The 26,024-nt window shown below is 38.6% G+C and overlaps 2 protein-coding genes across 2 annotated transcripts in view; both read left to right on the top strand.

Moving 5' to 3' along the window:
* The window catches only part of LOC146003546 (uncharacterized), a 295,640-nt gene that overhangs the window by 156,783 nt on the left and 112,833 nt on the right, over window positions 1-26,024 (top strand). The window lies entirely within an intron of this gene.
* Window positions 943-26,024, top strand: part of LOC146003545 (uncharacterized) — a 31,534-nt gene continuing 6,452 nt past the window's right edge. Inside the window, exons 1-4 of the mRNA XM_083141839.1 lie at window positions 943-1,022; window positions 3,477-3,564; window positions 6,343-6,487; window positions 21,824-21,959. Coding sequence (XP_082997965.1) covers window positions 978-1,022; window positions 3,477-3,564; window positions 6,343-6,487; window positions 21,824-21,959 — 414 coding nt within the window. The 5' untranslated portion in view covers window positions 943-977. The remainder of the gene's footprint in view (window positions 1,023-3,476; window positions 3,565-6,342; window positions 6,488-21,823; window positions 21,960-26,024) is intronic.

The raw sequence follows: 26,024 nt of genomic DNA, 5'->3' as shown, positions 1-26,024 counted from the left end.
AGGTCCTTAGTAAATAATTTAATAGCATCTGCAAAAGTTTGAAAAATTCCTCAGTTAATAATTTGATTATAATTTTGTAACAAAATATTGTATTTGTTAGCTTGGAAATTACTATTTGTTGCTATAAAAATATATAATTTGTAAAATGAAATTTATTTTATTGATGAATGTCTGGGATTTATCACTTTTTATTTTTGGTTGTCAGATTATAGTGTTGAATTATGAAAATGTATTCGATGGGCTGAACACTCCATTTTTCTTAAAGTTTATTTTTACAAAGCATTAAAAGTGAATTAAATATATTTTGGTGCTATATATTTATCTAAGAAACCCTCTCAAATCAAATATTGAATCCTTGCACAAAATGATGCAGTTAATAATTTATTGTCGGTAATTCATTCATAAAGATGCAACAAATGTTGATTATTGGTTATACATAAATTAAGGCAAAATGCGATAACAATTCGTAAAAAGAAATCAGCAGACTAAGAGGGGAGGTGAATGCTCGAGAAAAGTATTTTTGTTGAGTAAATCAATGATTCATTTTTTCAGTTTTATTTCTTAATGATTTTATGTTTATTGTAGATAATAATAGTTCATTGTACCTTAACAATAATATACACATAACTGGCCTCCAAGAATGATAACATGTGCATTTCCTGTTGACACTGAATCCACAACCCCTAAAAAAGTTTCACCGTCTGCAACTATGAATCGACGGAAATCAAATACGCCATGATATCGAGAATGCCAATTTTAAATATTGAAGTATTCTTTGCTACTGATATCAACCAAAAGATATGTCAAAAATTCGAATAGCAAAGGAAATAGGTGCTTAAATACATTTTCCTGTTAAGATAAGCACGTGACTGATATATCTTATCTATAATGTTGATAAGTTAAGGATTATCGAGCTATATTGGCTAAGTTCTTTCCAGTATCGTCCCATCATGCACCGCAGCTGATCGAGGTTCACAATGAAAACAATTTTTATCGTTCTCTGCCTCAACTACATTCTACAGGTAAGGAACTTCTTATATATTTCATCTTTAACTGTTATAAAATTTTCTAACTGAAGTTCAACCTGTGAATATCTTCCTGAAACATGACGTAGAGTGTTTTGGTTAAGGTGTTCTGTATTTTTATACATGGTTTTAGATATAGAATCAAATTACACTAAGAAATATAACGAAGATAGTGACACTATTGGTATAAGGGATATTTGAAGCCGAAAGGACAAGTAACATGTTGCCTGGTATGCAAGCAATGGCCCCATCTAGTTCGTTGCACTTTTTGACACTCGGTGTAGTGTAGGTATATCCCGGTGTCAGGCTGGTGGAATGAAATGACGTTCAACCAAGTAGACGAATAGCAGTGTTCAAGTTCAGAAGATTCCACCAATGCCTGTCTGCTGCTTTTAACGTTCATTTGATTAGTTAGCACGCACCACGTGGTCACACACCACAAGTTACACACCGCTCCAGAACGTAGTGCAAACAGTGCAGACGCCAAATGCACACTACTTGACACGAAATCGATGAAAAGTCGGTGTTGCACCGTGTAACCAAATAGACGCGTGAGTGCAGAGTCAAAAAGTGTAGCGGACTGGACGGGGCTAATATGTCAGGCTGTCAGAGGCTCAACCACGAATTTTTGTCTTGGGGGCAAGTATCAGGATAAATTTACAATAATAATAATAATAATAATAATAGTAGTATCAGAGACGTTATTATCCTCGCAAATTACGGAAAGAGGTTTTAGTAGTCGGCGCTAAAGCATTTGGTTGGAACAAACTATTCGAAATATTTCACATTAACTAATAATAGAAAATAAACTGTATTTTTGTACAGATAACACGCATAACTTAAATGTACAACGTATGTTCTCTCTCCACACTGAACGCTTTTTGATAAACACATTATTCACAGATGCTGCTGCAAAACCTAAGCATCAGTCTATAGAGATATTAGCAACGCTACCGTAGTTGGCAGTAATTCTGCACTGTTATTCTGCAACAAAAATTAAACTTTAAACATTGATAAAGTAATGAATGCATGTAAGAAAGAAACAGACAAAACATGCAACATGTACTCACGTTTTGCATTTTTTCGCTCTTCCCATAGTTGTCGTTGCTTCTTTTCTTCAATCACTGGTTATCGAATTCGCATCTGTTCTCTCGCGAAGGCAACGAAAGCCTCGTAAGTTGGAATAATGTCGAAACCGGTATATAAAAATATCGTAAAGACGTACCCGGTACGCGTTATTCGTACTTCTTATCGAACTTGTATAACGATGCTATGAAAGCTAAACAAGAAATACACACAGGAAGGTTCAGGCGGTACATCTTAAAGTGGTTCGGCTTTCGGCGGCGTCGTTTCTCTCGTGGGTTCGTCCCCACCAATTCACGCGCTGCCGGGCCGCCTGGTTGCTCTCGCTAGGTGAAGCTGACCAGAGCACAGAAGCCAGCCTCTCCCGGCGAATAACACCACGCACTAAATACAACTCTTCCCCTGAAAGGCAAAATGCATGAGCAGATTTTGAGACACCGTACCTACCTTTGGTTCACGAGATTCCGACGTTTCCCTCAAAGCAGAGGCGCAGCCAGAGGTGGGCAAAGTGGGCGACTGCCCGGGGCCTCGCATCTGAAGAAGCCTACAAAAAATGTAATAAATGGAAGTGTGAAAAGTAGATGGAAAAGGCTAATTTTTGTAGACAGTAAAGTCTACAACATTCTATTTTTATCCAACTCTAAATTCTAGTTAAACGTTGCCATTTGAAAGTATACTCAAGTACAGGGTGTCGGGGGTAGAGGTATACAAAAATACACATATATATTTTTGCTTATGTAAAGTTTATGTAAACTTTCTTCTCCGAGTTTTGTACAAAGTAACTCAGAAAGTTTTTATGTACGCTGGTACACCTCAATGTAAGCACCATTTTTAGTTCTACAAATATCCAAACTATACTGAAGCTCGTGCCAAGCGTTGACCAGCGTTCTTAGCGACTTGTTGAGAGCTGTTATCACGACTTTTCTGCGTGACTCAACTCTGAGATCGGTGGTCCAACCACTGAGCTTCGCTACGAGACAGTATAAAGAGTAAATAGAAACCCTCAAGCTCCGACACCTGGTATTTAGTAGATTTTAAACGAACCGGGAGCTAGCCGTCAGATGTTTTAAGCCACGCTGCTATAAAATAAGCTATGAATGAAATAATTTATAGTTGTCGAATGTTCATGTGTCAGGTTAAATGCAGAGGAATGGGTTACACATGCAATATCGAGCTCGACTTTGCCTGGGCAACGGTGATGGACATTTTCAATGCCTTCTCTAATATGAACTGTTTATCATGAATCAAGCACAGAATGCATGGGCCTGCGAGATATTTGAATTTCCAGGGTCTTGTACCGAAAGAATCACCTTGTAATATACGTAACAACAACAATAATAATATGATACTAATAATTTCATTTCGCAGTTCTCTTGCACTACAGGATGCAACAAAAAGTCCGAACAGAGACCGTCCCAGCCCAAACCACCGGAAGGAAAGATGTTAAAAGATAAAGGTAAGACACCAGACATGGAAAGGTATCCAGAAATAATATCTAAGAAATTAAACTGATCATAATTTGAAAATTCTGTCAAAATTAACGCTTAAGGAACCAAATCGATCATTTCATATTTATTACTATGAATTCTTCGTTCTTTACTTTCCAGCTCAGATTATTTTCACTATTTCTTTCTATTTCTGCTTTCATTTCTCTCCGTTTTTTATTTCACCTCTTTTCTTTTCCCTTTGCCCTCTCTCTTTCTCCTGATTCCCTACACTTTCATTTCGGTTATGAATTTCATCCTTCTCTTGCTTTCTTTCTTTCTCTCTTATGTTCCTCAATCCCTCCCGTTTCTTTCTTTCCCCCGTTAATCTCTCTATTTTCCCGATTCCCTCCAATTTTATTTCGGTCTCAAATTCACCTCTCTCTATTTTCTTCCTTCTTTCGTTCTTCTCTCTGTATCTCTCTCCTCCCTCTTTTTCAAATTTTCCGAATAGCCTCAATTTTACTTCGGTTTCAATCAAGGTGTGAAATAATTGAGATTATAACACCATTAAGCCTTGTTTCTATGATATGAAAAACTCAATATGCTGACCAAGGCAGACATTTATTTTATTATAAAACATAAACTAAACGTAACGTTTCAACCTTCTAGCAAGGTCTTCTTCAGACTCTGCCCCCAGTACAAATGTAACAAGGTACAAAACAGGACGATATACGTATATACACAAACATTACTCCCCTCCAGACTATTAGAAAGTTGTTCTGGAACATTCTAGCAGGTGGCTTTCCCTTGTCAACTGTACTTTCACCTAAAAGGCTAAACATATTTTCTTACATCTAGAATGTGGTTGGACTCTTTATCTCACGCTCTTTTTCCTTCATTCTTCTCTCCTCTTTCTTGTCCTTTCCACTCTTTCTAACACCTTCTTCCATTCTGTGTTTATCTTCAGTCCCCCATTCCAGTTCATTGTGTCTTCTTCACCTTTCTTCTCTATTTCCTTGGCCCCCTTCCATTTTCTCACTAGCATTCTCTTCTCCCTTCCTATCTGCTTAGCCTCATCCCACTCTATGTCATGTCCTGTTTCTCTCGTGTGTTTAAATATCGCATTTCTCTCTCTCTTAAGTCGTACATCATCCCTATGTTGTTTCAACCTGTCTTTCAGCCTCTTTTTCAATTCTCCCATGTACACACTCTGACATTCTTTACATTTCACTTCGTTATTAACGTTACGTTTAGTTTATGTTTTATAATAAAGAAAAAAATTCTGCCTTGGTCAGCATATTGAGTTTTTCAAATAATTGAAGTCTGGTTCAGGGAAGGAAGATTTTAATTTACACACACAAATACCTATGTATAATTATATGATCTACATGTTTATTATGCTACATATAAAACAAATTTACTAAATATATACAGGGTGGTGCAAAAAAGATAACCGAAATTCTGAAACATGTACTAATTTCGATTACCTTCTTTTTCACCACTCTGCATTATTAAATATATATAAAGGAATTCTTTTGTTACTCTATTTATAAATTGGCAAACTAATTCCCTTATTAACTGGTTAAAAATATCAATAAATTACAAAATAGTTGCAATTGTTTTATTAGGGTTTAGTTGTCGTTTAAGTTTTGCTTTTTATTAATAAATCAATTAAGATTTCATAAGTATATTTATTTTGCATTGTTCTTTAACTTTTATTGTACATATTTTGTTATTGAATTTTGTCACACTCACGAACACACACAGAGACAGACATTACCCTTAGTTTTGTGTGTTTTCATTATTTCTTATTAAAGTATATTTGAAGTTAAAGCCAATTGCTTTTCTTCGTTCTTATAATAATACTAGCTGATTAACCGGCGTTGCCCGGGTATTTATTTATTTCAATCTTCTATTAGACAGGAAAATAATGAATTCTAACTATAGTGTAAAATGTAACTAATTGTATTTACAGGTACTTAAAAGTATAAGTACAGTATACAAATTATCAAGTAAAATATTTTACAAATTCACTATAATATTAATTTAACTTATAAACAACATTTTTAGTTTCACCTCCAGGAGCAGGAATAAATAAATTGAACGGCATTGGGAGTGTCACTATTCATCTTAGTGACTCCAAAAGCTATGGATTCCACACTAATATCGGTCATTTTCCATTGTTTTTACATGGCACCCTTTCCCACTCGCACCCCTAGGGGTGCCAGTGGTGTTTTACCCTAACAGTATTTCTTTTGAGATTGCAAGTGATACCTGTACCAAGTTTGGTTGAAATTGCTCCAGGCGTTCGAGAGTTATGCCGGAACAAACATACATACATATATATACACACATGCATCCATTTCTTTATATATAGAGATTTATATATATAGATATATATTACTAATGCCATGAAAAATGATTAGCGTGACTAGGGGAAGTGACATGCATGAATAGACATTAAGAAGATAATTGTTTCCTATATAAAATTCACATCTAAATGCTAATATGTGTATTATATATGCATTTATTTACTTGCAGTAGCTGACGAAAGGCGATAAGAAATGGAGAAGAAATAACAAGTCGGACTATTAGCGGTGTTTTGGGGAATGCTGGATTGAGTGTCCTTAGAGATGAGGCTCTTTGTTGTTCCTTCTTTGTGTGTGATTTCGATATTATTTCCGTAAAGTACAATCGAATTCAAAACTAATTGTTTATCTTTTGTTGATAGAACAAAAACTCTTCCCCCTGGAAACGTTTGACGAAGATTTCGCACCCTGGTCTGTAGCTTGTCATGTTTGTTCCAGGTTCTATGGCTATTCCAGCAACTGTGGATTTCAAGACGAAGGCCTTGGACTACGCGTGGAGGGAAGCCAGGAGACACGGGGGCAGCGTCTCTCTAATCGAGAATTTGGAAAAGGAGGAGTTGCACAGTCACCCAGAGTGGCGAAGGTGAGCGCTTGGGTCACACTGTAGGTAGCCAGCCACACGAGTACTGCACCAGTTAGTTGCTACCTCCATTTAAGCTTGAAACCCCTATAATCATATTATTTTTGATATAATACATGTATGGAGGATCATAAACATGCATAAATTTATATTACTTTTGAAATATATAGTCTTATACATAACTTTAATTCAACCACTAAGCATGTAGAAGTGTTTTTTTCTCAGCATTTAAACAACCATCTCTACCGCAACTCGTCCTCCCTTCAATTTCTTGCAATTTCCTACTTCGCTGCTTATAGGAACTTTAATTTCAATTATAATACCATTCATTCATTCATTGTTTTCTGCCTAATTGGCAGTTTTTTCACTGCAATCTCCAGCTTTATCTATTCTCTGCCTTACGCTTCGTAATAACATACGACCCAGTTAATTTAATATCATCCATAAGCTGATATCTCTTTCTTCCACGGACTTTTCTTCCTTCAAACACTCCCTCCAAGGCATCCCTTAGCAGGCAGTTCCTTCTTAGACAGTGTCCTAACCAGTTTCTTTTCCTCCTCTTGATGGTCTCCAGTATAGATTTTTCACCAACTCTTTTCAGTTCGGCTTCGTTTCTTACCTTGTCCGTCCATTTTACACGCTCCATTTTTCGCCATGTCCACATTTCAAAAGCTTCGAGTCGTTTCTCTTCATTTCTTCTCAACGTCCAGGTTTCTGCACCATATAGTGCTACACTCCACACAAAACATTTCACTAATCTCTTCCTTAAACCTATGTCCATGGGTCCACAAAAAACATTTTTTCTTCTATTGAAAGCTTCTTTTGCTATTGCGATTCTCATTTTCACTTCTTGTTTGCAGCTCATGTCACTGCTTATAGTGCATCCGAAGAACTTGAAGCTATTCACTTGCTGGATTCTTTCACTGTTTGCTCTCACATTAATATTCCTTGATATCCGTTCTCTGACCATTGCCTTTGTCTTGTTTACATTAATCTTCATCCCATACTGCTCACAGCTGCTGTTTAACTCTTCTAACATACTATTTATACTTCTTTCATCCTCAGCGAATAATGTCATGTCATCAGCAAATCTTATGCAGTTTATTCTTCTTCCTCCCAATTTGACACCTCCTGTGCCCTGGAAACAAATTTTCACTATATTTTCTAAATAGATATTAAACAAAGTAGGCGATAGGCAGCATCCTTGTCGTACTTATCTTCCAATTTCACAGCCTTCTGTCATTTCGTCTCCTGTTCTCACTTTAACTCGTTGATTCATGTATAAGTTGCTTAGAAGTCTTCTCTCTTTCCAATCTATACCAATTTTCTTCAGAATTTCTAAAAGTTTAACCCAATTCACTGTATCAAAGGCTTTCTCCAGGTCTACAAATATTACAAACACCTCCTTTCTTTTCTAAATATCTTTCCCCAATAGTCCTCAGTAAACTAATTGCATCCCTTGTACCTCTTCCTTTCCTGAAACCAAACTTTTCTTCCTCTAACTCGCCACTGACTTTCGAGTATAGGCGTCTGTTCAGAATTCTTAGAAGAATTTTTGCTGAGTGAGATATCAAGCTGATTGTCCTGTACTCAGAACATTTTCTGGCATTGCTTTTCTTCTGCAGAGGTACCAAAACAGTCTCCGTGAAATATTGTGGCCAATCCTCTTTCTCATAGATTTCATTGCATAAGTGCAGTATTTCTCTTTTTCCATCTCCCAGGCATTTGATAAGTTCAACAGGAATTTCATTAGTGCCAGTTGCTTTCCCATTCCTCATTTCTTTGAGTGCTTGCTCAAATTCTTCATTCAGGATATAGTATCCTTTCTCATCATCAGGCACGTCGTCTTCATTTTCTACATTCAGACTGTCTGGGCGATTCTCTTTCTGATAGAGCTCTTCAACGTACTTTCCCCACACATTCGATATTCCTTTTTTGTCTGTGATTTCACATCCTCCCTCGTCTTCTATCATCCACATTGTTTTACCATTTCTTCTTTTGGAAAGCCCAAGCAATTTACTTTAAGATGCATCAAGTCGTACCTTCATCTTTTTTCCAGTTCTTCATTTTCTTCACATTTTTGTTTCATCCATTGTTCTTTTACCCTGTTAGTTTATCTTCTTAGCTGGTTATTCAGTATCCTGTAATTATTTCTTCCCTTTTCTGTATTTACGTTCTTCCATTTTCTCCGTTCCTCCATTTTTTCCAGCATACTTTCAGAAATCCATGGTTTCTTTGCAATTTTTCTTTCCCTGTAGCCTATTGTTTCATCCACTGCCTTCTGTAAGCAGCTTTTTATTCCATCCCACATCTCATCCTTATTGTTACAACTAGCTTTAAACTTAGTATAGTTTCCTTGGAAATGTTCTGCCAATTTTTGTCTTTCTTCTTCTTCCCTTAGCTTCTCTAAGTGGGGGTTCTTGCTCATCTGATTTTGTGTTATCTTCTTCAATCTAAGATTGATTTCTCCTATTAGCAAGATGTGGTCTGAATTAATGTCAGCTCCTGGCAATGTCTTCGCATTTTTCAAACAATTTCGAAATCTTTCTTGTACCAGTATGTAATCTATCTGGTATCTTTTGCAATCTCTTGGACATATCCAGGTGTATCTCCTTCTCTTATGTTGCTGGAACAGTGTGTTTCCAACAATTAGGTAGTTTCTTTTACAGAAATTTACCAGGCTTTCCCCTCTCTCATTTTCTCTCACCTAATCCATATCTTCCCACTGTACTTCCATCCTGCCTTTCTCCTACTACAGCATTCCAATCACCCATTACGATAATGCATGATCCCTTTCTCTCTTTTTCCATCAAGTCTTCTATCTTCTCATAGTTTTCCTCCACTTCTTCTTCTGACAATCCACTATGTGGAATATACACTTGAATTAACGCTAAGCCCTTCATCTTTCCTTGAAGTTTCACCATTATAATTCTGTCATCCACATAACGCACTGCTATAACTTCATGTCTCACACGTGGTCCTAGCACTATTCCCACACCACGGTTTCCTTGTTGATCACCTCCAGAATAAAACATCTTGAACTCATCACTCACTATTTCACCATTTTGTTCCCACCTCACTTCTGATATTAACATCTACTTTGTTTCTTCTCATTTCTGCCTTTAAGTTTTCTAGCTTTCCAGTCTGTAACAGGGTTCTGACATTCTACATTAATATATATTACGCTGTTCAATTATCCCTTTCTATGCTTTATAGTCATTGTTCATTATCTTTTTCACTTTACTTTGCATCTCTCTATACATTATTACTTATTACAATAACCTTTTATATATTTATATCTCGTGCTTCCATCTATTATCAACTTCTGTAAACTTCATTTATCTACAGTTCCCTGGGTACGTAACACAGTACACAATGGGCCATATTAGTGGTGACGTCGCCAGCAGCAACACGGCAAGATTGAGCCCAAACAAACCCGTCACGTGGTTCTCCTCATGCGATAGCATTGGAAAATCCATCGAAAAAGAAACCTTTTAAAATTGTGACAGCAGTCATGAAAGAATTGTAGTGAGAAAGTTGCAGCTCAAAGGAAAAAATGAAACCAGGAGAAATGCAGTTTCGTAAACTACTCAATGCTCATAGTCGTGCTATAAAATGTTTAAAGTTCGCTAATTTTTGTTTCTGTGCCCCCTGTGGCATTTGGCACTTCCCTGGCTACCTCTTTCCATCCATGGCCAACACCTCAAAAAAAGGCCTGCTACCTTGCACGCAACGTCACCATTGCTAGATATACAAACCCTTGTAACCTTGTTTTTCGGTATTTAAAGCAGGGAGTCGTAACGTAACGAAATGGAACGGTATTTTCAATTACGGTTTCCGTTACGTTACAACCAGAAACGGAATAACTTTTTTCGTGAACAGAAACGTTACCTCAGGTATATGAACATTACGTTACAGGTGTGCATAACGGTACCGAACCATAACTGATCTCTAAAGGAGTAGGTCTTCACGTGACACTTTAACGTTACATCCATTGCCGGCAACCAGTAACGTTACAGGGTAAGAAAGAGGTTCGTCACGTATTGACTAGTAACTTTAGTGTGTGTGGAAAGTGATAGTAACGTTACAATTAACCAGTAACTTAATTGAGGTCACGGCTGTAAAAACGTTACACTCCTTTTTTCAAAGCAACAACGTTATTTATAGCTGGTATCATACAGACGTTCCGATGTGCAATACCGTGTCCGATGCCGTGTTCCGGAGAGAATAACATAGGTCTCTCGTATAATTGTGCTCGTTACTTTTGTAACGTTACAGTTCTTTTCCTCCACAAAAGTCTGTTTCGAAAAAGTGATACACATATCCGTTACGAATAGCAAATACCGTTATGGAAGGCGTTTTCGAAGAAGCTTCATAATTATGATCGGCAGCATACTAACATTACAGTGCTATGACCCCTCGAAAGTCACTAAGTTATAATACGTATTTTCGTTTTGGATGTCAGTGAAAAAATTAAATTGTAAAACAAAACGTTCGAAAACATCAGTAAACAAGATTCGGCGTGACTAAAGTTCTGGTTATTGGAATTTACTTATTAACTATGTATTTATCACAAATATATTTATTTTCTGCATACTTAATCGCTTTATGTGAATTTGTTCTAATTTGATTATTTATGCTAGATGAATTTTAACATGTACGTTCACTTTATACGATAGCAAAGCAAACGTTTGTTGAGGGAAAACGTTTATATCTATCTATATCTCTCTCTCTCTGTTTACATGTATTACATATTTTTTTTAAAAAAATACAGTTGTTTGGCGATGAGAATGATTCGTGCTTAGACTAAGTTGCTGAAGGACGAAACATAAAGGACCAACCATGGTCGAGCCAAAAAATCAACCGTGCCACGCGTTCGTCCACCTAAGCGAGAGGCAAGCTTTCTCCTATCGGAAGACGAAAAATAATTGCTTGCTGCGCGACCTTGAGAAGGCGAACAGAACCGATAGCAGCAGCACCACGCAAAATCGGAAAATCTGAATCCTGAAACTTTGTACACGTGACCTTCGATCACGAAGCATCCGAGTAGACAACGCCTTGGGGCTATATGAAAGGCACTTTTGGCAAGTAGAAAATACGTAGAAACGAAATGTTAGACGTAATTGTTGTACGAAACAAACGACACCGCGTTTGTGCAACTGGTCTGTAGCCAGACAGGGCCATTGGACTCTCAAGAAGGCAAGAATTGTATGGGAAGTGATTCTCAAAACTAAGCGAATAAAAGGACAGTATATTTATCATTTACAAGGGCCCTCATCCGCTTACAATTTTGAAAATTACTTTCAGTAATTCTTGTCTTCTTGGACAGGAGGTGCATTAAACTTTTTGGTGTAGAAACAGACAGAACGCCCGCCTACCTACCACGTTTGAAAGAAGGGCATAGACAGACAAGAAAGTAATTTTCAAGAACGCAAGAACGGCAGTCGACATGGACATTGAGCAACGTGTGACTAAGAAATACAATCGGAACAAAGGACAAGATTATTCAAGAAACAGTAATTTTATAAAACTTCCTATCATTAACTCAGTTCATCCTTTTATCCTCTTTTGTTTGTTATACTTTTGTATTATTCATGTTTTATATCGCTTTTCTGCCACTTGTAGATAATCGCGACGATGAAGATGAATGATGATAATATTAAATCTATGAAGAGATGCTTACCAAAAAAAAAACCAGCCATGCCCAGATGTCTACTCGAACTTGAAATGTTTGGTACCGAGTGTATGAGTGGATCACTAAACGACTTCGGCCTTCGAGGCTACGGTTTCAGTTGCAACATGCAGTATAATTACGTTTCTACTACTCTGAATTGACCAAAGCATGTGGTATGTATCCTTCATTTTACTTAAAAAGCCCCCTTGATACATGAGATACTACAAATAATTTCAGGCATACCCTCGAACTCTGATTGCCTGGTATTTTTTTTTAACTAAGTAATGAAGTGACGTTTATATTCATATTAGGCCTACGACTATCTCGAACTAAAAACTCTTGTGAAATACTGTGTATATGTTATCCTTGTGAAGTGAGGAACTTCATATTTTGCTAACAAAATATGTATGAAAAATTATATTTGTAGCTACTACTTGAAGAATTCAAATTATTATTATGATGGAATTTCAACTTACGTATACTCTGCATATAATGTGTTATCGGAGAGGAGTTTTTGTCTCGCAGTCAATATATTTTTAGTTGAGGAACTCGAGAGTAAGTTGGAAATATATAATGACCCACGTTGTGGTGTGCTGTTCGATTAATCAGAATTGGAGTGAGAGAAATCTGTAGTTAACTTCATTCAACACGTCAATTTGTAACTGTGAATGCAAGTTTTCTTTGATTTAGCAGGAAATCAGTCTGCTATTGTTGTAAGTAATAAATGGAAATATATATATTTTCTGCTCGAGTAGGAATCCGCAGCCGTTATCCAATCAATCAGTTTCTGTGTGTGAAACTTCTGTCTAGGAAAGCTACATACAATTTGCTTTTAATAACAGCAGCTTCAAAATAACCTATCCATTCTTGTCTTGCAAGTAATGTTTGATTTGATTTGTTATATTTAACTTTGGTTTTCTGCCACTTTTGGCTAATCGCGAAGACGAGGATGGGTGATGCAATGACAAAATTGATGAAAGGACATCACGAAGAAAATAATGAAAACAATACACAGGCTGGGATCTGAACTCGGGACCTGTGGTGTCGCATTGTTCATGAAATAAAAACATAACATGTATAGTGGCTCAAATTAGTAATCGAATATGTAGCATTTTGCTGCATTTCTTCCCAATATTTCGAAATTAACAACATGTACATAAATATAAACGATAGTGAAATATTTATAGGCATTTATTAAAGCTATATTCCCTGTTACATTTTTTTCTTTTTTAATTTTGGGTGCGTCAGCACTTAGGCTATTTTGCAACCGCCACGTTATACGGGGTCCAGCCCCTTACCATAACAAATAACGTAACTGTAATATCGAATAACTGAAATATTAAAATATTCTGACTTAGGTTAAAAGCTGAGGCTCTAAAGGGGCACTCAGCACACATGACAAAAAACAGAACACACAGAATTATACTGGCCATAGGGTCAGTCGCCAGAGCCTCGTTAGTCTGCAAAGAGCAGTCCAGGGTGTACTACGTGGAATGAAGTTGACGATTGGGTGTACTACGTGGAAGGTCACCCCTTACACCCCTGTTACGGTTTCAAATCTGAGAATAGTTATTTATGTTTTGGTGTGAAAGAAGAGATCACTTTAATATTCAGACAAATCGTGAAAGCCTTCTGTTTCTGTTAAGCTACGTTTCCATTCAGACAAGTTCCAGACTCATGACGTGCAACATGTGCCGGCGCATGTTGCGCGTCATTTAGTGTACTCGTACTGCTTCCAATTCAAAACTACTTCTTCAAAATACGTCCGCAACAACACTGGAGTGCAGGATCGCAGTGTAGCGTTGTGCAGTGCTTTAGAGTAGTCAGTGTTCCTTCTCTTGTATTGTAATAATTTGGTGGTGATTTAACTTGGGTAAAGATGAACAATAAAGCTATGGCGGGTTTGTTGGTTATGGCAGGCGCGTATCATGAATTTCTAAAAAAAGAGGCGAAAACAACCTAGATGGTGGATTAGAAGTTTTCTAGCAAAAAATTAACTCGTTGATGAGAGACTTACGTCTTCAAAGTGGATACGAAAACTTTGTAAGAATGACTGCAAGTGATTTTGCATTGTTATTAAATCTTGTTGGACCACAGATTGTAGTCGCGTCGTCTGTTTCTACTCTAGTTCGTATGCCCCAGGAACTTGCTGCAGGCTGTTTCCATTGTCCGCCGCGCACGTTGTGCGTCTTAATCGTTTGGGGCAATTTTGTCCCCGGCACTTGCGCCGCGGCATGTTGCAGACAGTTTCCATTTCAACAAATGCTTGGCACATGCAGCGTCGCATGCCGCGTGTCATGTTGCGCGGTAAAATTTGTGGTAATAGAAACGAGACTTTACATAGTTCTTTTATCGGTCAACTACAGTGCGGGGAAGAAACAATTCATGCTATTTCCTAACTACGTCTGTTACCAGTAGCTCCATTGCCCTTGACTGAAGTACGAGAAAAATGGGTAACAAAAACAAAAATACAACATTTGACGAACTGCAGCTATTTATTTTTACCTAACCAAAGGGTGCAGGTACAGGGAAATTAAAAATGTTAAGTACATGTAAGAGTACCGTGGGTGACGCAATAAAACAAAATGAAAAGGAAAATGAGGTAGATTCCGTATCTCAGAAAATTCAACCAAGAGAAATAGGAGAACGAAATGAACGAGCTTCAGTATGAAAAATAAAGACCCTTTCCTCACCCCCATCCCCTTCCCAAACCAAGGGCTCCGAAAGCAGCAGTGCAACTTGGAGCAGGCACTGGGACTGCTGTACGTTCAGTAGCGTTTGGTCCGAAAGCGAAATTCCTAGAAAAATGCCACAGTTCGTCCGCGACGGTTTAATGAGTTGCATTTCGCCCGAGCCTGGCTGATGATGAGTCATACCTTGACTAACTGGTGGCAGCGGTGGAATTAGTGACTAGGATACCTCAGTTAACAACTTTTAAAACTACATTGCATAGACAGCGGAGTGTAGCGCAGGAGTGCAGACTCAGTCAAATCGTCGAGAGAGGGGTCCCGGGTTCGATACCCGGTGGAGGCACAAGTGGTTCGGATCCCACTTTAAATTGTAGGTCCAGTCCCGATTAGCCTTACTGTGCATAAAGGGGACTTAAAATAACAAATAAAATCGTTGAGAGGAAGTGAACTTGGATCCAGAAATTTTAGTCATGGCAGTCAACACTACTACTTCTAAGCAGCTCCCATAAGTGACTGAGGTTAGAATGAAAGTTTGTCTTGTTTTAAGTTCACTTGTATGCACAGATAGGCTAATTGGGAGTGGGCCTACAGTTCAAAGTGGAATTCGAATCACAGGAATCGAACCCGGCTAGAATGCAAGTGTTTTCTCATACTCACATGGGAAGTTGTTTATGTTATTGTTTCACATAATTTGTAGGTAGTCACACGTGGTCTGAGAAACAGAAAAGTCACACATAGCCTACGCATAATTCTCTCGAGGCAGTTTGTTGCAAGAACTTTGCTTGCAGGCCACGGACAATAACTTTCATGGGTAAAAAAGTGTCCCATCATAAGGTAGAGAGCATCCTGCTTAGAGCAATGTATGCGCTCCAAACGTTGGACGCTGACGCCGATATAACCTGGCTCGCAAGCCGAGAACACTGTTCGAATCTCCACAGGCATATAACAAAAATGCATCATACCCAAATGACACATCTGGCGTAATACCTAACGTGCCAAATTTTGGAAAATAGGGGCTGATAGCGTGTGTGAGAACCAGAGCGACTTAACTCTAATTTATCAAATTAATAGGAGAGGAAATAATGTATTCTTAGGAATATGACTCTTAAACGTGACTCCGCCTTACAGATAAGAATTAGAAGTGGAAAATGTCGATTTTCTCCAAATACTCTTCAGAGGATTTTTTTTTAACGAAACTGAAAACAGAATTTTTGTAGTTACGTTCCTCTGATTCCCGTAGGACGATAGGTGAAATACATTTCATGAGCGATGTTTCAAAGAAGTTGTGTTAAGATGTCAAACATGTAGCCGACAGCCATGTTGTATGAAGAAAGCATATAGGATAAGCTCCAATCACACTTAATCTAGGCTCACAACAAAGATAGCGGCTGAGTGACCTAGCGTAATGAAAGGCAAAGAAAACAGTCAATCATTGGAAAAAACAATTAGTTTCATGTTTAAGATCATTCTATCAATTAATGCAGTTGCTTATAAAAATAAAAAATGGTCCAAAATGCTTCAAAGTAATTGAAAATATGAGGCATTGCGGATACGAAGGGCGAACTCAACAAAGTACATTGTGATGGAAAGGCGTTTCAAGTTGCCAGGCACAGTGCAAACTCCATAAAATCTTTGAAAATCACGCATGAAACATTCCGATCTACAGTTACCAAGTTTTTGTGGAGCTCGAATTGTGCCTGACAACTTGAAACGCATTTCCCTCACAATGCACTTTGTTGAGTTCGCCCTTCGTATCCGCAGTGCTTCATATCGTCTCTGGAAAAACCCAGAAAATTAATACGCCCATTCAAATTTAAAACCTTTATTTGCATACTAAATAGAAAGAATTTTCACCAGATACTTGAAATTAGTTTGAGAAAATCTAAAATAAGAGGAATTCCTATCCCTGTTCTCGTGTTGATATTTCCTGGCAAATACTCTGTAAGAGGCTGTCGCGGTATATTGCCGCTCTATACATTGAAGAATCAATGCTTTATAGTCCGAAGTCGATACTAAAGGTTCATGGACGTCTGCAGGATTTTTTCCAAAGAGGGGCAAGCAAGGTAGTTTTTCCGGGGGGAGGGAGGCAAACAAGGTGCATAACAGTGTTGTCTCCTCAAAAAACATTGCTTTAATTTGAAGTTATCATATTCATCTTATTTGAAAATAAGATCCTTAGGAAAATATTTGGACCTAAAAGGGATGAGGAGATAATTAGAATAAATAAATCAAGAAGACTTAGGTGGGCAGGCCATGTGGCACGGATGGGAGAGGAAAGAGGAGTTTATAGGATTCTTGTTGGGAAACCTGATGGTAAGAGACCTTTAGGAAGGTTAAGACGAAGATGGAGGGACAACGTTGAGATAGACCTAAAGGAAATCGGTAGGGATGGAAAAGAGTATATAGATCTTGCTCAGGATAGGGAAAGATGGAAGGCCTGTGTTCTGCAGCATGAACCTTCGGGTTTAAGAAGGCTAGAGAGTTAGTTAGTTAGCTAGTTATGTTCATGCAATAATTAACATATATTATTGCAGCTGAAATGGAATTGTGTGAGATATATATATAATTTATGGTTGACTCTCATTTTCCAGGTGGGTCGTGCACCCCCCCCCCCCTTGCCTCTCTTTCGGACTTCCATGCAAAGGTTCTATTTTTATTTCGCGTCTACCACTTTCGGTTAATCGCGATGATAAAGGATGTGATAGGTGATGGAAGTGGTATAAAGACAATGACCCAACCCATCCATATTTTCTAGTCCAGGCTCTAATCCGACATCTCCCGGGTTCGAAACTTCGAATCCCGGTCGGGCTTGGTTGTTTGTGAATGTCCATTCATCAATTTCATCATTTCATCACTCATCCCCATCTTCGCAAATTAGCCTAGAGGCACAAAACGCGAAGTAAAATAAACTAAATCAATCAATCTAATCCGACATTAGACTTCGCAGTTTATTACGCTAACCAATTTGCCACGGGATCGGCTTCTTCGTGTTTGTCTGCTTATGAAATGATTAATTAGTTATTCAAACTATATAGGTAGGAAAGCTATATAAAATAACGAAACAGAAAAATAAATCCACTTGACGTCTTGTAGTACTATCATTAACCTACAATTTCATGCTCACAAATCCACACAGAAAACTTCTTGTGGCATTAGTTTTACAGAATGGCCTTGGGGAATAAACATCGCCCATTTCCTGCTTCAGCTCGAAACAATTCAGGTGCCTTATCGAAGCTGCTCTTGAGCACGCAGGGTTTCTAACCTACTTCGCCGTAATTCAGTTGTTGTATCTTGATTAATATGCTGTATTGTAGAGTCAACCGCAGATTAAATAGGAGAAAAAAGATTTTCCCGACGGAAAATAAGTTAAATAGTAATGCTGCAAACACCGAGGCATTCTTGATAAGACGCTTGAGGAGCGTCGAGCAAACTTTCCTGAAAAAGCACAACCCCAGTATCGAAGGTCATGCTACACGTGGATTGGCAACTTTCGGGAGCATGCTGTCTGTCTACACAATTCTACCCAAATACCTGTTTGAAAATGAATCTCCTGTCCGCATTTTATTTTTCAAATGTACTTCTGACATTGTAATCATTTTGCAATTATTTTTATTTGTTCTTATTTTGCTTCGCTTTTATGTGACTTTTATAATTAATCGAAACTATGAAGATGGATGATAATTAGATTAAATTAATGAAGAGACACCTAAAAAAGATATTTGCAGACCAGGACTCGAACCCGGAACCTAAAGCGGATAGGTTGTGGGGAAAACCGTCAATAACTCCCGCCACGAACTTACTTATAATTTTTGTAATTTCTCACGAGTATATTTTGTTCTGTTCATGCATAATACCTGCTTTCGGAAACTTAATTTATAAGTGACACACTTATAGGGACAAGCCACGTATTGTTTGAATGGAGGGACACATCTCGTTCATATACTACTAGATACAATCATGGACTATACTTGAAATGGCCTCCCCGATGGCGCAGTGGTAGCGTCATCGCCTTGTAATGAAGGGGTCCCGGGTTAGATACCCGGTGGAGGCACAAGTGATTGGGATTTCACTTTAAACTGTAGGTCCAATCCTGATTAGCCTAACTGTGCATAAAGTGGACTCAAATCAATCAATCATATATGATGGAAGTTAAGAAGAAGATAAAAATTTTAGAAGAGATACTGTGAACAAGTCGAATTGGAGAGAGATTGTATTTTGTCTTTTGTCTTTGTTAAATGTATTTCATGTAGTTTATATAACATGAAGTTATAAGTTAAATAAATGTTGTTTTGTTCGTTAACGTTTGGCCTAATTGAAGATTATTACAATATACTTGAAATGTGACGTGCTAAACACTACTTTCGGAGATCAGTTGGACATGGCAATTTTGATATACAAGTTGGATTTTTCTCTACTTAGATTCATTATGTCCAAATTTTATCCTAATAGATAATCTCCCAACAACGCAAAATGTTTTAATTGACTCGAATTCACAATGACTCATATACAGTGTGTTTATAAATGAACGGTGGGGTTTCAAAAATTAATAATACATCTATATATTACCTTACACGGGCAAAACGTACACCGTAAGCAGCAGCAACTGTCCAAGTTTATATAACTTTATTTATATTTGTATAAAGATAGAAATCAAGAGGGGGCAATTGCTCCTCTGTGCCTCCTTGCAGGTGCTCTTGACCGTCTGGAAGAAATAGTGCACGACAGACGTGAAAACTAAATCCATCTTCAGTACCCTTTTGTCTTGCTACTCTTAGATTCTGTAACCTTTCTTTCTATAGTTCAATGTTTGCCCCCTAACCCCCTAGAATTGATTTCCGTACAAGTTTGAGAGCTAATCTCCCCTGCACCCTGTGGTTGCGCCACTGCACCTTCTTCCGCCGTTGTTGCTTTGTGAACTTTCATCTGCTTGAAAATACTTAATTTTCTTCAAGAGCATAATATCGTTTAATAACCGGTGATAAGATTCCTCAACCCTAAATTTCTGGATTAAAGTATAATAATATAGGAGCATGGAAATCTGAAAGGGGGCGAGGATGGCCACATCTCCCCTTTAGAAAACGAATGTCAGCTAAAAGTATATATTTCACGCGTATAATTTGATCCCAGTCATAGTAATGTACATTAATTATTATAATGGGAATGCAGGAATGCGATAATTTCGAATTCAAGTGGTGTTTCTTGAGGGGGCAACACTATTATCTGGTTAATATGCCCCATGGAAAAATACCTTGCTTGTCCCTGCGTCGAAAATATCGGCAGACGTCAATGATTAGGGGGTGGGGCATGTGCCCCCCCCTTTGCACCCCGTGCGCACGTCTATGACTACTCATTTCTACACTAGTTGGAAGCTGTATTCAATTTCGAGCCAAAAATGTAATTTTCAAATCAGGATTGTTAAACGTCCACGAACCCATAAATTCTAATGGGTTCTATTGGGTTCCGCAACAACACCGGAACCTTCTTTATCGCACAGTTTTAATTCGGTCCAAGTTGCGTATTCTTTCATTTCAATATGGAACTTAGACAGTCTTTAAATTGATCCGGAAAGAAGGTCCCTGTGCCGTATTTCAATTGATCCGGAGAAAAGGTTCCTGGAACGAATTGAAATATTTTAAACATAAAAAGGCTCTTTACGGTCCAGATCCATTTATGCTTGCTAATATTCCCTGCTGAACCGGAATTGAATTGATTTAAAATTCCTGACCCTTTATCAACCCTGGTTGAAATTCATTTTTTTACAAACAACCATATTTTTAACGGCTATTACACATTAATCCCATACGATATACTGAAAGGTAAGAGACTTGGGCTATTCCTTTTTCTTCCTTGATGTTAAATAGATTATATTCGTCACGCGCCTATAACGTTACTACCTAACATTTGTGAATTGTTCTTTCCTTGTAACGTTAACATCTAACATACTGAATTTATTTACGTTCCTTATGCAGATGGTATGTACCCAACTGCATTTTGTTCCGTTCCGCTACAGTGGTTTACATTTTGTTACATTCCTATGTAACGTTAATTGACCATATTGCCTTTCACTTCATTCCGTTACGGAGGATTGCATTCATTACGTTCCTATGTACCGTTATTTACTACCATGTTGCATTTCGTTACGTTTTTTTGTAACGCTAGTATATACCACAATGCATTTCGTTACTACGTTCCTTGTATCCTTGTAACGGTAGTATATACCATATTGCATATTACGTTATGTTCCAATGTGCTCATTTCGTTCCGTTCCTTTATAACGTTAATATCTACCATAATACATTTTGTTACGTTCCTTGTAACGTCACTCTATAAGATATTGCATTTCGTTACGTTACATGGGTACCAGCAGTTGAACCATACTCTTCCTCCTACAAAATGGAACGTACCGTGTAACGCAAATTGGGTACGTTACGACTCCCTGATTTAAAGGCTGTGTCCGAAAGATTCGAAGTACAGACTTGAAGTATGGTCTTGACGGAAGTGACGTCGCCTAGTTCGGTTCGAAAGCTCCAAGTACACACGCAATCGAGACCACAGCTCGGAGTACGGATCGTTGCAGACTTGGTCACGCGATTTCTGCACTCGTTGTTCATTTGTTTGAAATCACAGTGGTAGAAAGCCAGCAACACAGGTTAAATACACGTTGTATTGGTTGAAGTTCTAACGTGGCGAAATGTACGTATAAGAACTATGTAATTTCTATGGTGAAAAACAGATTTTTGTAACGCGGGGAGAACATCGTGTCCTCAGTTTTATCTACTGATCGTATTTGGCGCTGCGGTCGGAGTGCAATTCGATAGACTTTCACTTCCAGTACATGATATCAAGACCGCATTGCAAGACCAGTCTCGGAGGATGCTTGCTTCAAGTACGGTTTCCCACCTTTCGGACACCTTCTTCTTTTCTTGCGAATACTAGCATATGATATCAAAATATTCGCCTGAACATGTCTTTCAGATACGGATTAAACTGGTTCACAGCAAACTTCAGATGGTTGGACCCAATTGACGATACAAAATCCATTGTTTTCTCCTCCAGCAGAACATTTGAGAACAACAGCTCGCAAACAATCACGCATACATTCCAGAAAAAGGTAGGAATCTTGTTCAGAATTTTAAACACACATAGGACTAAAAAGATGCATTAGGATGACACTGCAAGCACATACAATTTTAGTGTTGGAAATTAATTTTCACAGGGCTTAAAAATACACAAGGTCGATCCGCGTATATGTGTCCGATTTTGGACTAGCACTTACCTTATGAAAATCTATGGGACCACCATCAGTTGGCCTCAATGTGATCACCGTGTGTCTTGGCAATAGCCCTGCACCATAACTTCCATTGTAGGAGGTTACGATGAAATACAGGAAATGGAATCTTCTGCCAGTCCTCCTGACAGGCTTTCCACAGGCCCCGGAGAGTGGTGACACGATGAGAGGAAAGTGCCCGTTTCAGTAGACCAAACCCACAGAAATCCATGGGACTCGCATCCGGTGACTTCACCAGTATATCGTGAAATGGAATAGCCTGAATGCCGGTGTCGGTTGCCATCTGTGGCAGAAAGTTCTTAGTAGAACAAGATGTATGTGATGACACCTTACACCGATAGGACTCACTGAGGAAATGTTCACGGCTTTTAAAGACCTTCCGGAGGTTTAATTTCTCACACAGGGTAAGGTTCACAGTTGACTGGGCCACGTGGAGTCGTGTGGCCATCACACGTTGCGTCGGGAGGTTTCCTTTAGTTCCATTCGAGGCAACTTCCGAGACACGGTTTGCATCACTGCAGTGCACGCTCCCTTCCTCGTCCCCCTGGTGGGCGACTGAATAGCTGGAACCTCGGGGTTTCTGTGCCACTTAATTATGTTCTTGATGGTCTTCGAACCCAAGGTGCATCCATGTTCTTTGCACCGTTTCTGAATTTTTGGCACCGAATATTTGGCGTGGAAAAGTGCAACTATGTAGCCCTCCCAAAAAAGGTTCACCTTAGGAGCCATGATGCACACAACACACACTCGCGATAGTGCCACGATACTACAGTCTCTAACCGTCCTCCCATGCCTTTAACCGCTTGTATCGGTAGATTCTGTGCACAGGGGTGACGTTTCAAAATCGGACACATATACGCGGATCGACCTTCTGTATAACAGAAAAATATATTTTGATATTAAAAAAAAAACTTTGTTCATAACTTGGCAGAGGCTGCACATTACAAAGGTAAGATGAGAAAGGGCTGAACCTTCTGTTGTCGTGAAAATCAAAATTCACAGTTGAGATGATCAAGAATATAGTAGCGTCAAATCACGGATCATTTGGCTACTACCCCTTGACCAAATTTCAGAATTTGTTCCCACAAGCCCCTGAGTATGCATGTAAATTACATGCGAGGTTAACTAACACAAGCATATACAGTGCCTTTCACGGTCGAGGTGGCCGTGGAGCGGCGGCTAGCGCGCAGGGAAGTAAGAGTGCATCTGCCGGCATTTAAACCCACAGCTGTACGCTGACCTTGGCACTGAACGCGTCAGTGCTTCAGTATCCAGATAGCTGGTGTCCAGTTTGCACGTGTTTGTGAAGTGTTAAGGGGTTAACAAGTGTTTTAGATTCTTTTGTTTTAATTTAAGTATTACTGGTGCTTTTCTGCACTGTATTAATGCCACGCTATCCGTACCTAGATACAATTTAAAACAACGAATTTTTGTGTACGACTCTTTCGTCATTACGAATACGTGTAGGGAAGTTAGAAGGCGCTATGCTGTGCTGTTCCAGATGTTTCCGTTCCACACAGAGAGTGTGTTCTAAAACTTGTGAACAAATTTAGGGAAACAGGGTCTGTTCTTACTGAGAAGAATAGACAACGTTGAAGCACGATCGGAACATACTCCTCACAAATTCGTCCAGCGCATCGCACAAGAAACAGACATTTGCATGACGTCTGCGTGGCGAGCTATCAAGCTTTTAAACCTGAAGCCCTACATTAGAAGAATTGAAAGAAAACCTCAACAGAGAAATTGAAGCAATTTCGGAAGAGGAACTGATGAGTGTTAGTGAAAATTTCCTTTAAAAATGCCGCAAATATGTGGAAGCAGGAGTACATCATTTCCATCATATCTTGTAACAAGGTAAGTGCTCATTTTAATTGTAACTGTCATGTAATTGTACGAGGTTATTTTATTACATAGCTAGCTAGCGGTTCTAGTTACGCGGATGTTGCATCCAGTTTGCCGGCAGATGTCCTCTTACTTCCCACCTCGGCCGTAAAAGGCACTCTGCAAGTCACGGCATTTTGAAAATTTCATGTTTTTGAAAAGCAAGTTATCTGTGCACCGGGTGGTTTTGATACTATTGAGGGGGTAAGTCAATGCCGCAAAAATTTCATCGCTGCCACCCGCCCCTTAGGGAGGTGGGGGTAAATGTGAAATTTGAAATGGAACACCCTCATTCGTTTTACATATTTGCAATTCAGTGGCGGCTGGCCAAGTGCAACAAGTGCAGATGTTTTCACCTAATTTTCAAATTAATATTGACATTTTTCATTTGCTTGTTAAATTTAACTATTTCCCAGCAGAACGCACACGATAATACTCAAATAACACGCCGCTCGGCGCTACGCACGTATTGAGTTCGTCCCAACCCAAGAGCAAACACCGCTAGGTTGCGGAAAACTTAGCCGGTTGTCATGGCAACGGTGACGTCACCTAGCGTTGGCCTTGAACGGGTGTCGCCTTCTAGATGAAGCAGTTCTCTCGTCGGAGAAAACATCGCATCCAGTGCTTGTGGCAAAATCTTCGCGTTCTCGCGAGATCTTGTTCCGCGTGTGTGTTTCGCGTTTCCTATCGTGTGTTGTGTTCATGTGTTGAGCTGTGGTTTCTACAATGAACCCAGTAAATGACTTAGTGTGTAATTTGTTGCAGACACCATTTTCCAGATGGACGGATGAAGACAAAAAAGACGTTTTAAATTGGGGGGGGGGGGGCACTGGCACTTACTATTTGTTTTCATTGCCTATAAATATACTTCTTCACCTGTTATTTTAGGCACGAGCCGCGCATTCCGTGTTGAAAAAGATGTATTTTTTGTTCGAAACATTTTGTGAAAAAATTCCAACCTTCGAACATTTATAAACATTTGGTATTTTCAGTTTCATTTTGTTCCCTTTATGTAATAACAGTTTTGGTTTCCGTTGAGAACATTGCAAAAACGAATTTTATTAAAAAAATGTGTGCAAAAAAATCCGCAAAAGAAAATTGTTTGCAATTTATGTTTTTGTGCAACAATAAATAATATTAATTTGTTCCAACTCTTTGGTTTCAAGGAACAATTTCATATCAACAACAAAATTAAGTATGTTACTACAAATTAGTTATCACTTGAGGTACACAAATAAATGTTTAAAGGAGCAAATGTTCAAAATGTTGACCGTTCTCTTCAATGCATTTCAAAACACGGTGTCTGAAACTCCACTCTGTTCGTCCCAAAATGTCAAGACTGATAGAGGCACAAGCATCAATAATTCGTTGCCGAATGTTTTCTGGCGTTGTTGGAACTTCGTGGTAGCACTTTTCTTTAAGTAGTCCCAAAAGGCAGAAATCAGGCGACGTGAGATCGGATGAACGAGCTGTCAACGGAAACCAAAACTGTTATTACATAAAGGGAACAAAATGAAACTGAAACTACAAAATGTTTATAAATGTTCGAAGGTTGGAATTTTTTTACAAAATTTTTCGAGCAAAAAATACTTCTTTTTCAACACGGAATACAAATATGTAGAACAAATGGGGGTGTTCCATTTGAAATTTCACATTTACCCCACCCCCCACCCCCACCCCCCTAAGGGGTGGGTGGCGACGACGAAATTTTTGCGGCATTGACTTACGCCCTCCATACTATCAAACTTTTTTCTGTGCAATTTTTCGATTAGATGCATTCTGCATGCGATATTCCATACTATCATTATAAATGGACCACCCGGTATACAGACCTCAGATAGCATTCATTTTGTAGCTCTTGGAATCATACATATTATGCAAGACCCAAAAATTCAATATTAAATTTGTTTAACTCATTTTTCGGAGTTTCCCGTCATCATCTAACCTTTTGACATTTCTCGCATTCCCTAAGTTTATGGAAGGTATTTTTTCTTTCTACTTCATCTG

The sequence above is a fragment of the Lepisma saccharinum genome, chromosome 20, assembly GCF_977018435.1.
Source record: "Lepisma saccharinum chromosome 20, izLepSacc3.1, whole genome shotgun sequence".
Lineage (NCBI taxonomy): Eukaryota > Metazoa > Arthropoda > Insecta > Zygentoma > Lepismatidae > Lepisma > Lepisma saccharinum.
The sequence above is the reverse complement of the archived record's forward strand: the minus strand, read 5'-3'. Positions and strand labels throughout refer to the sequence as shown.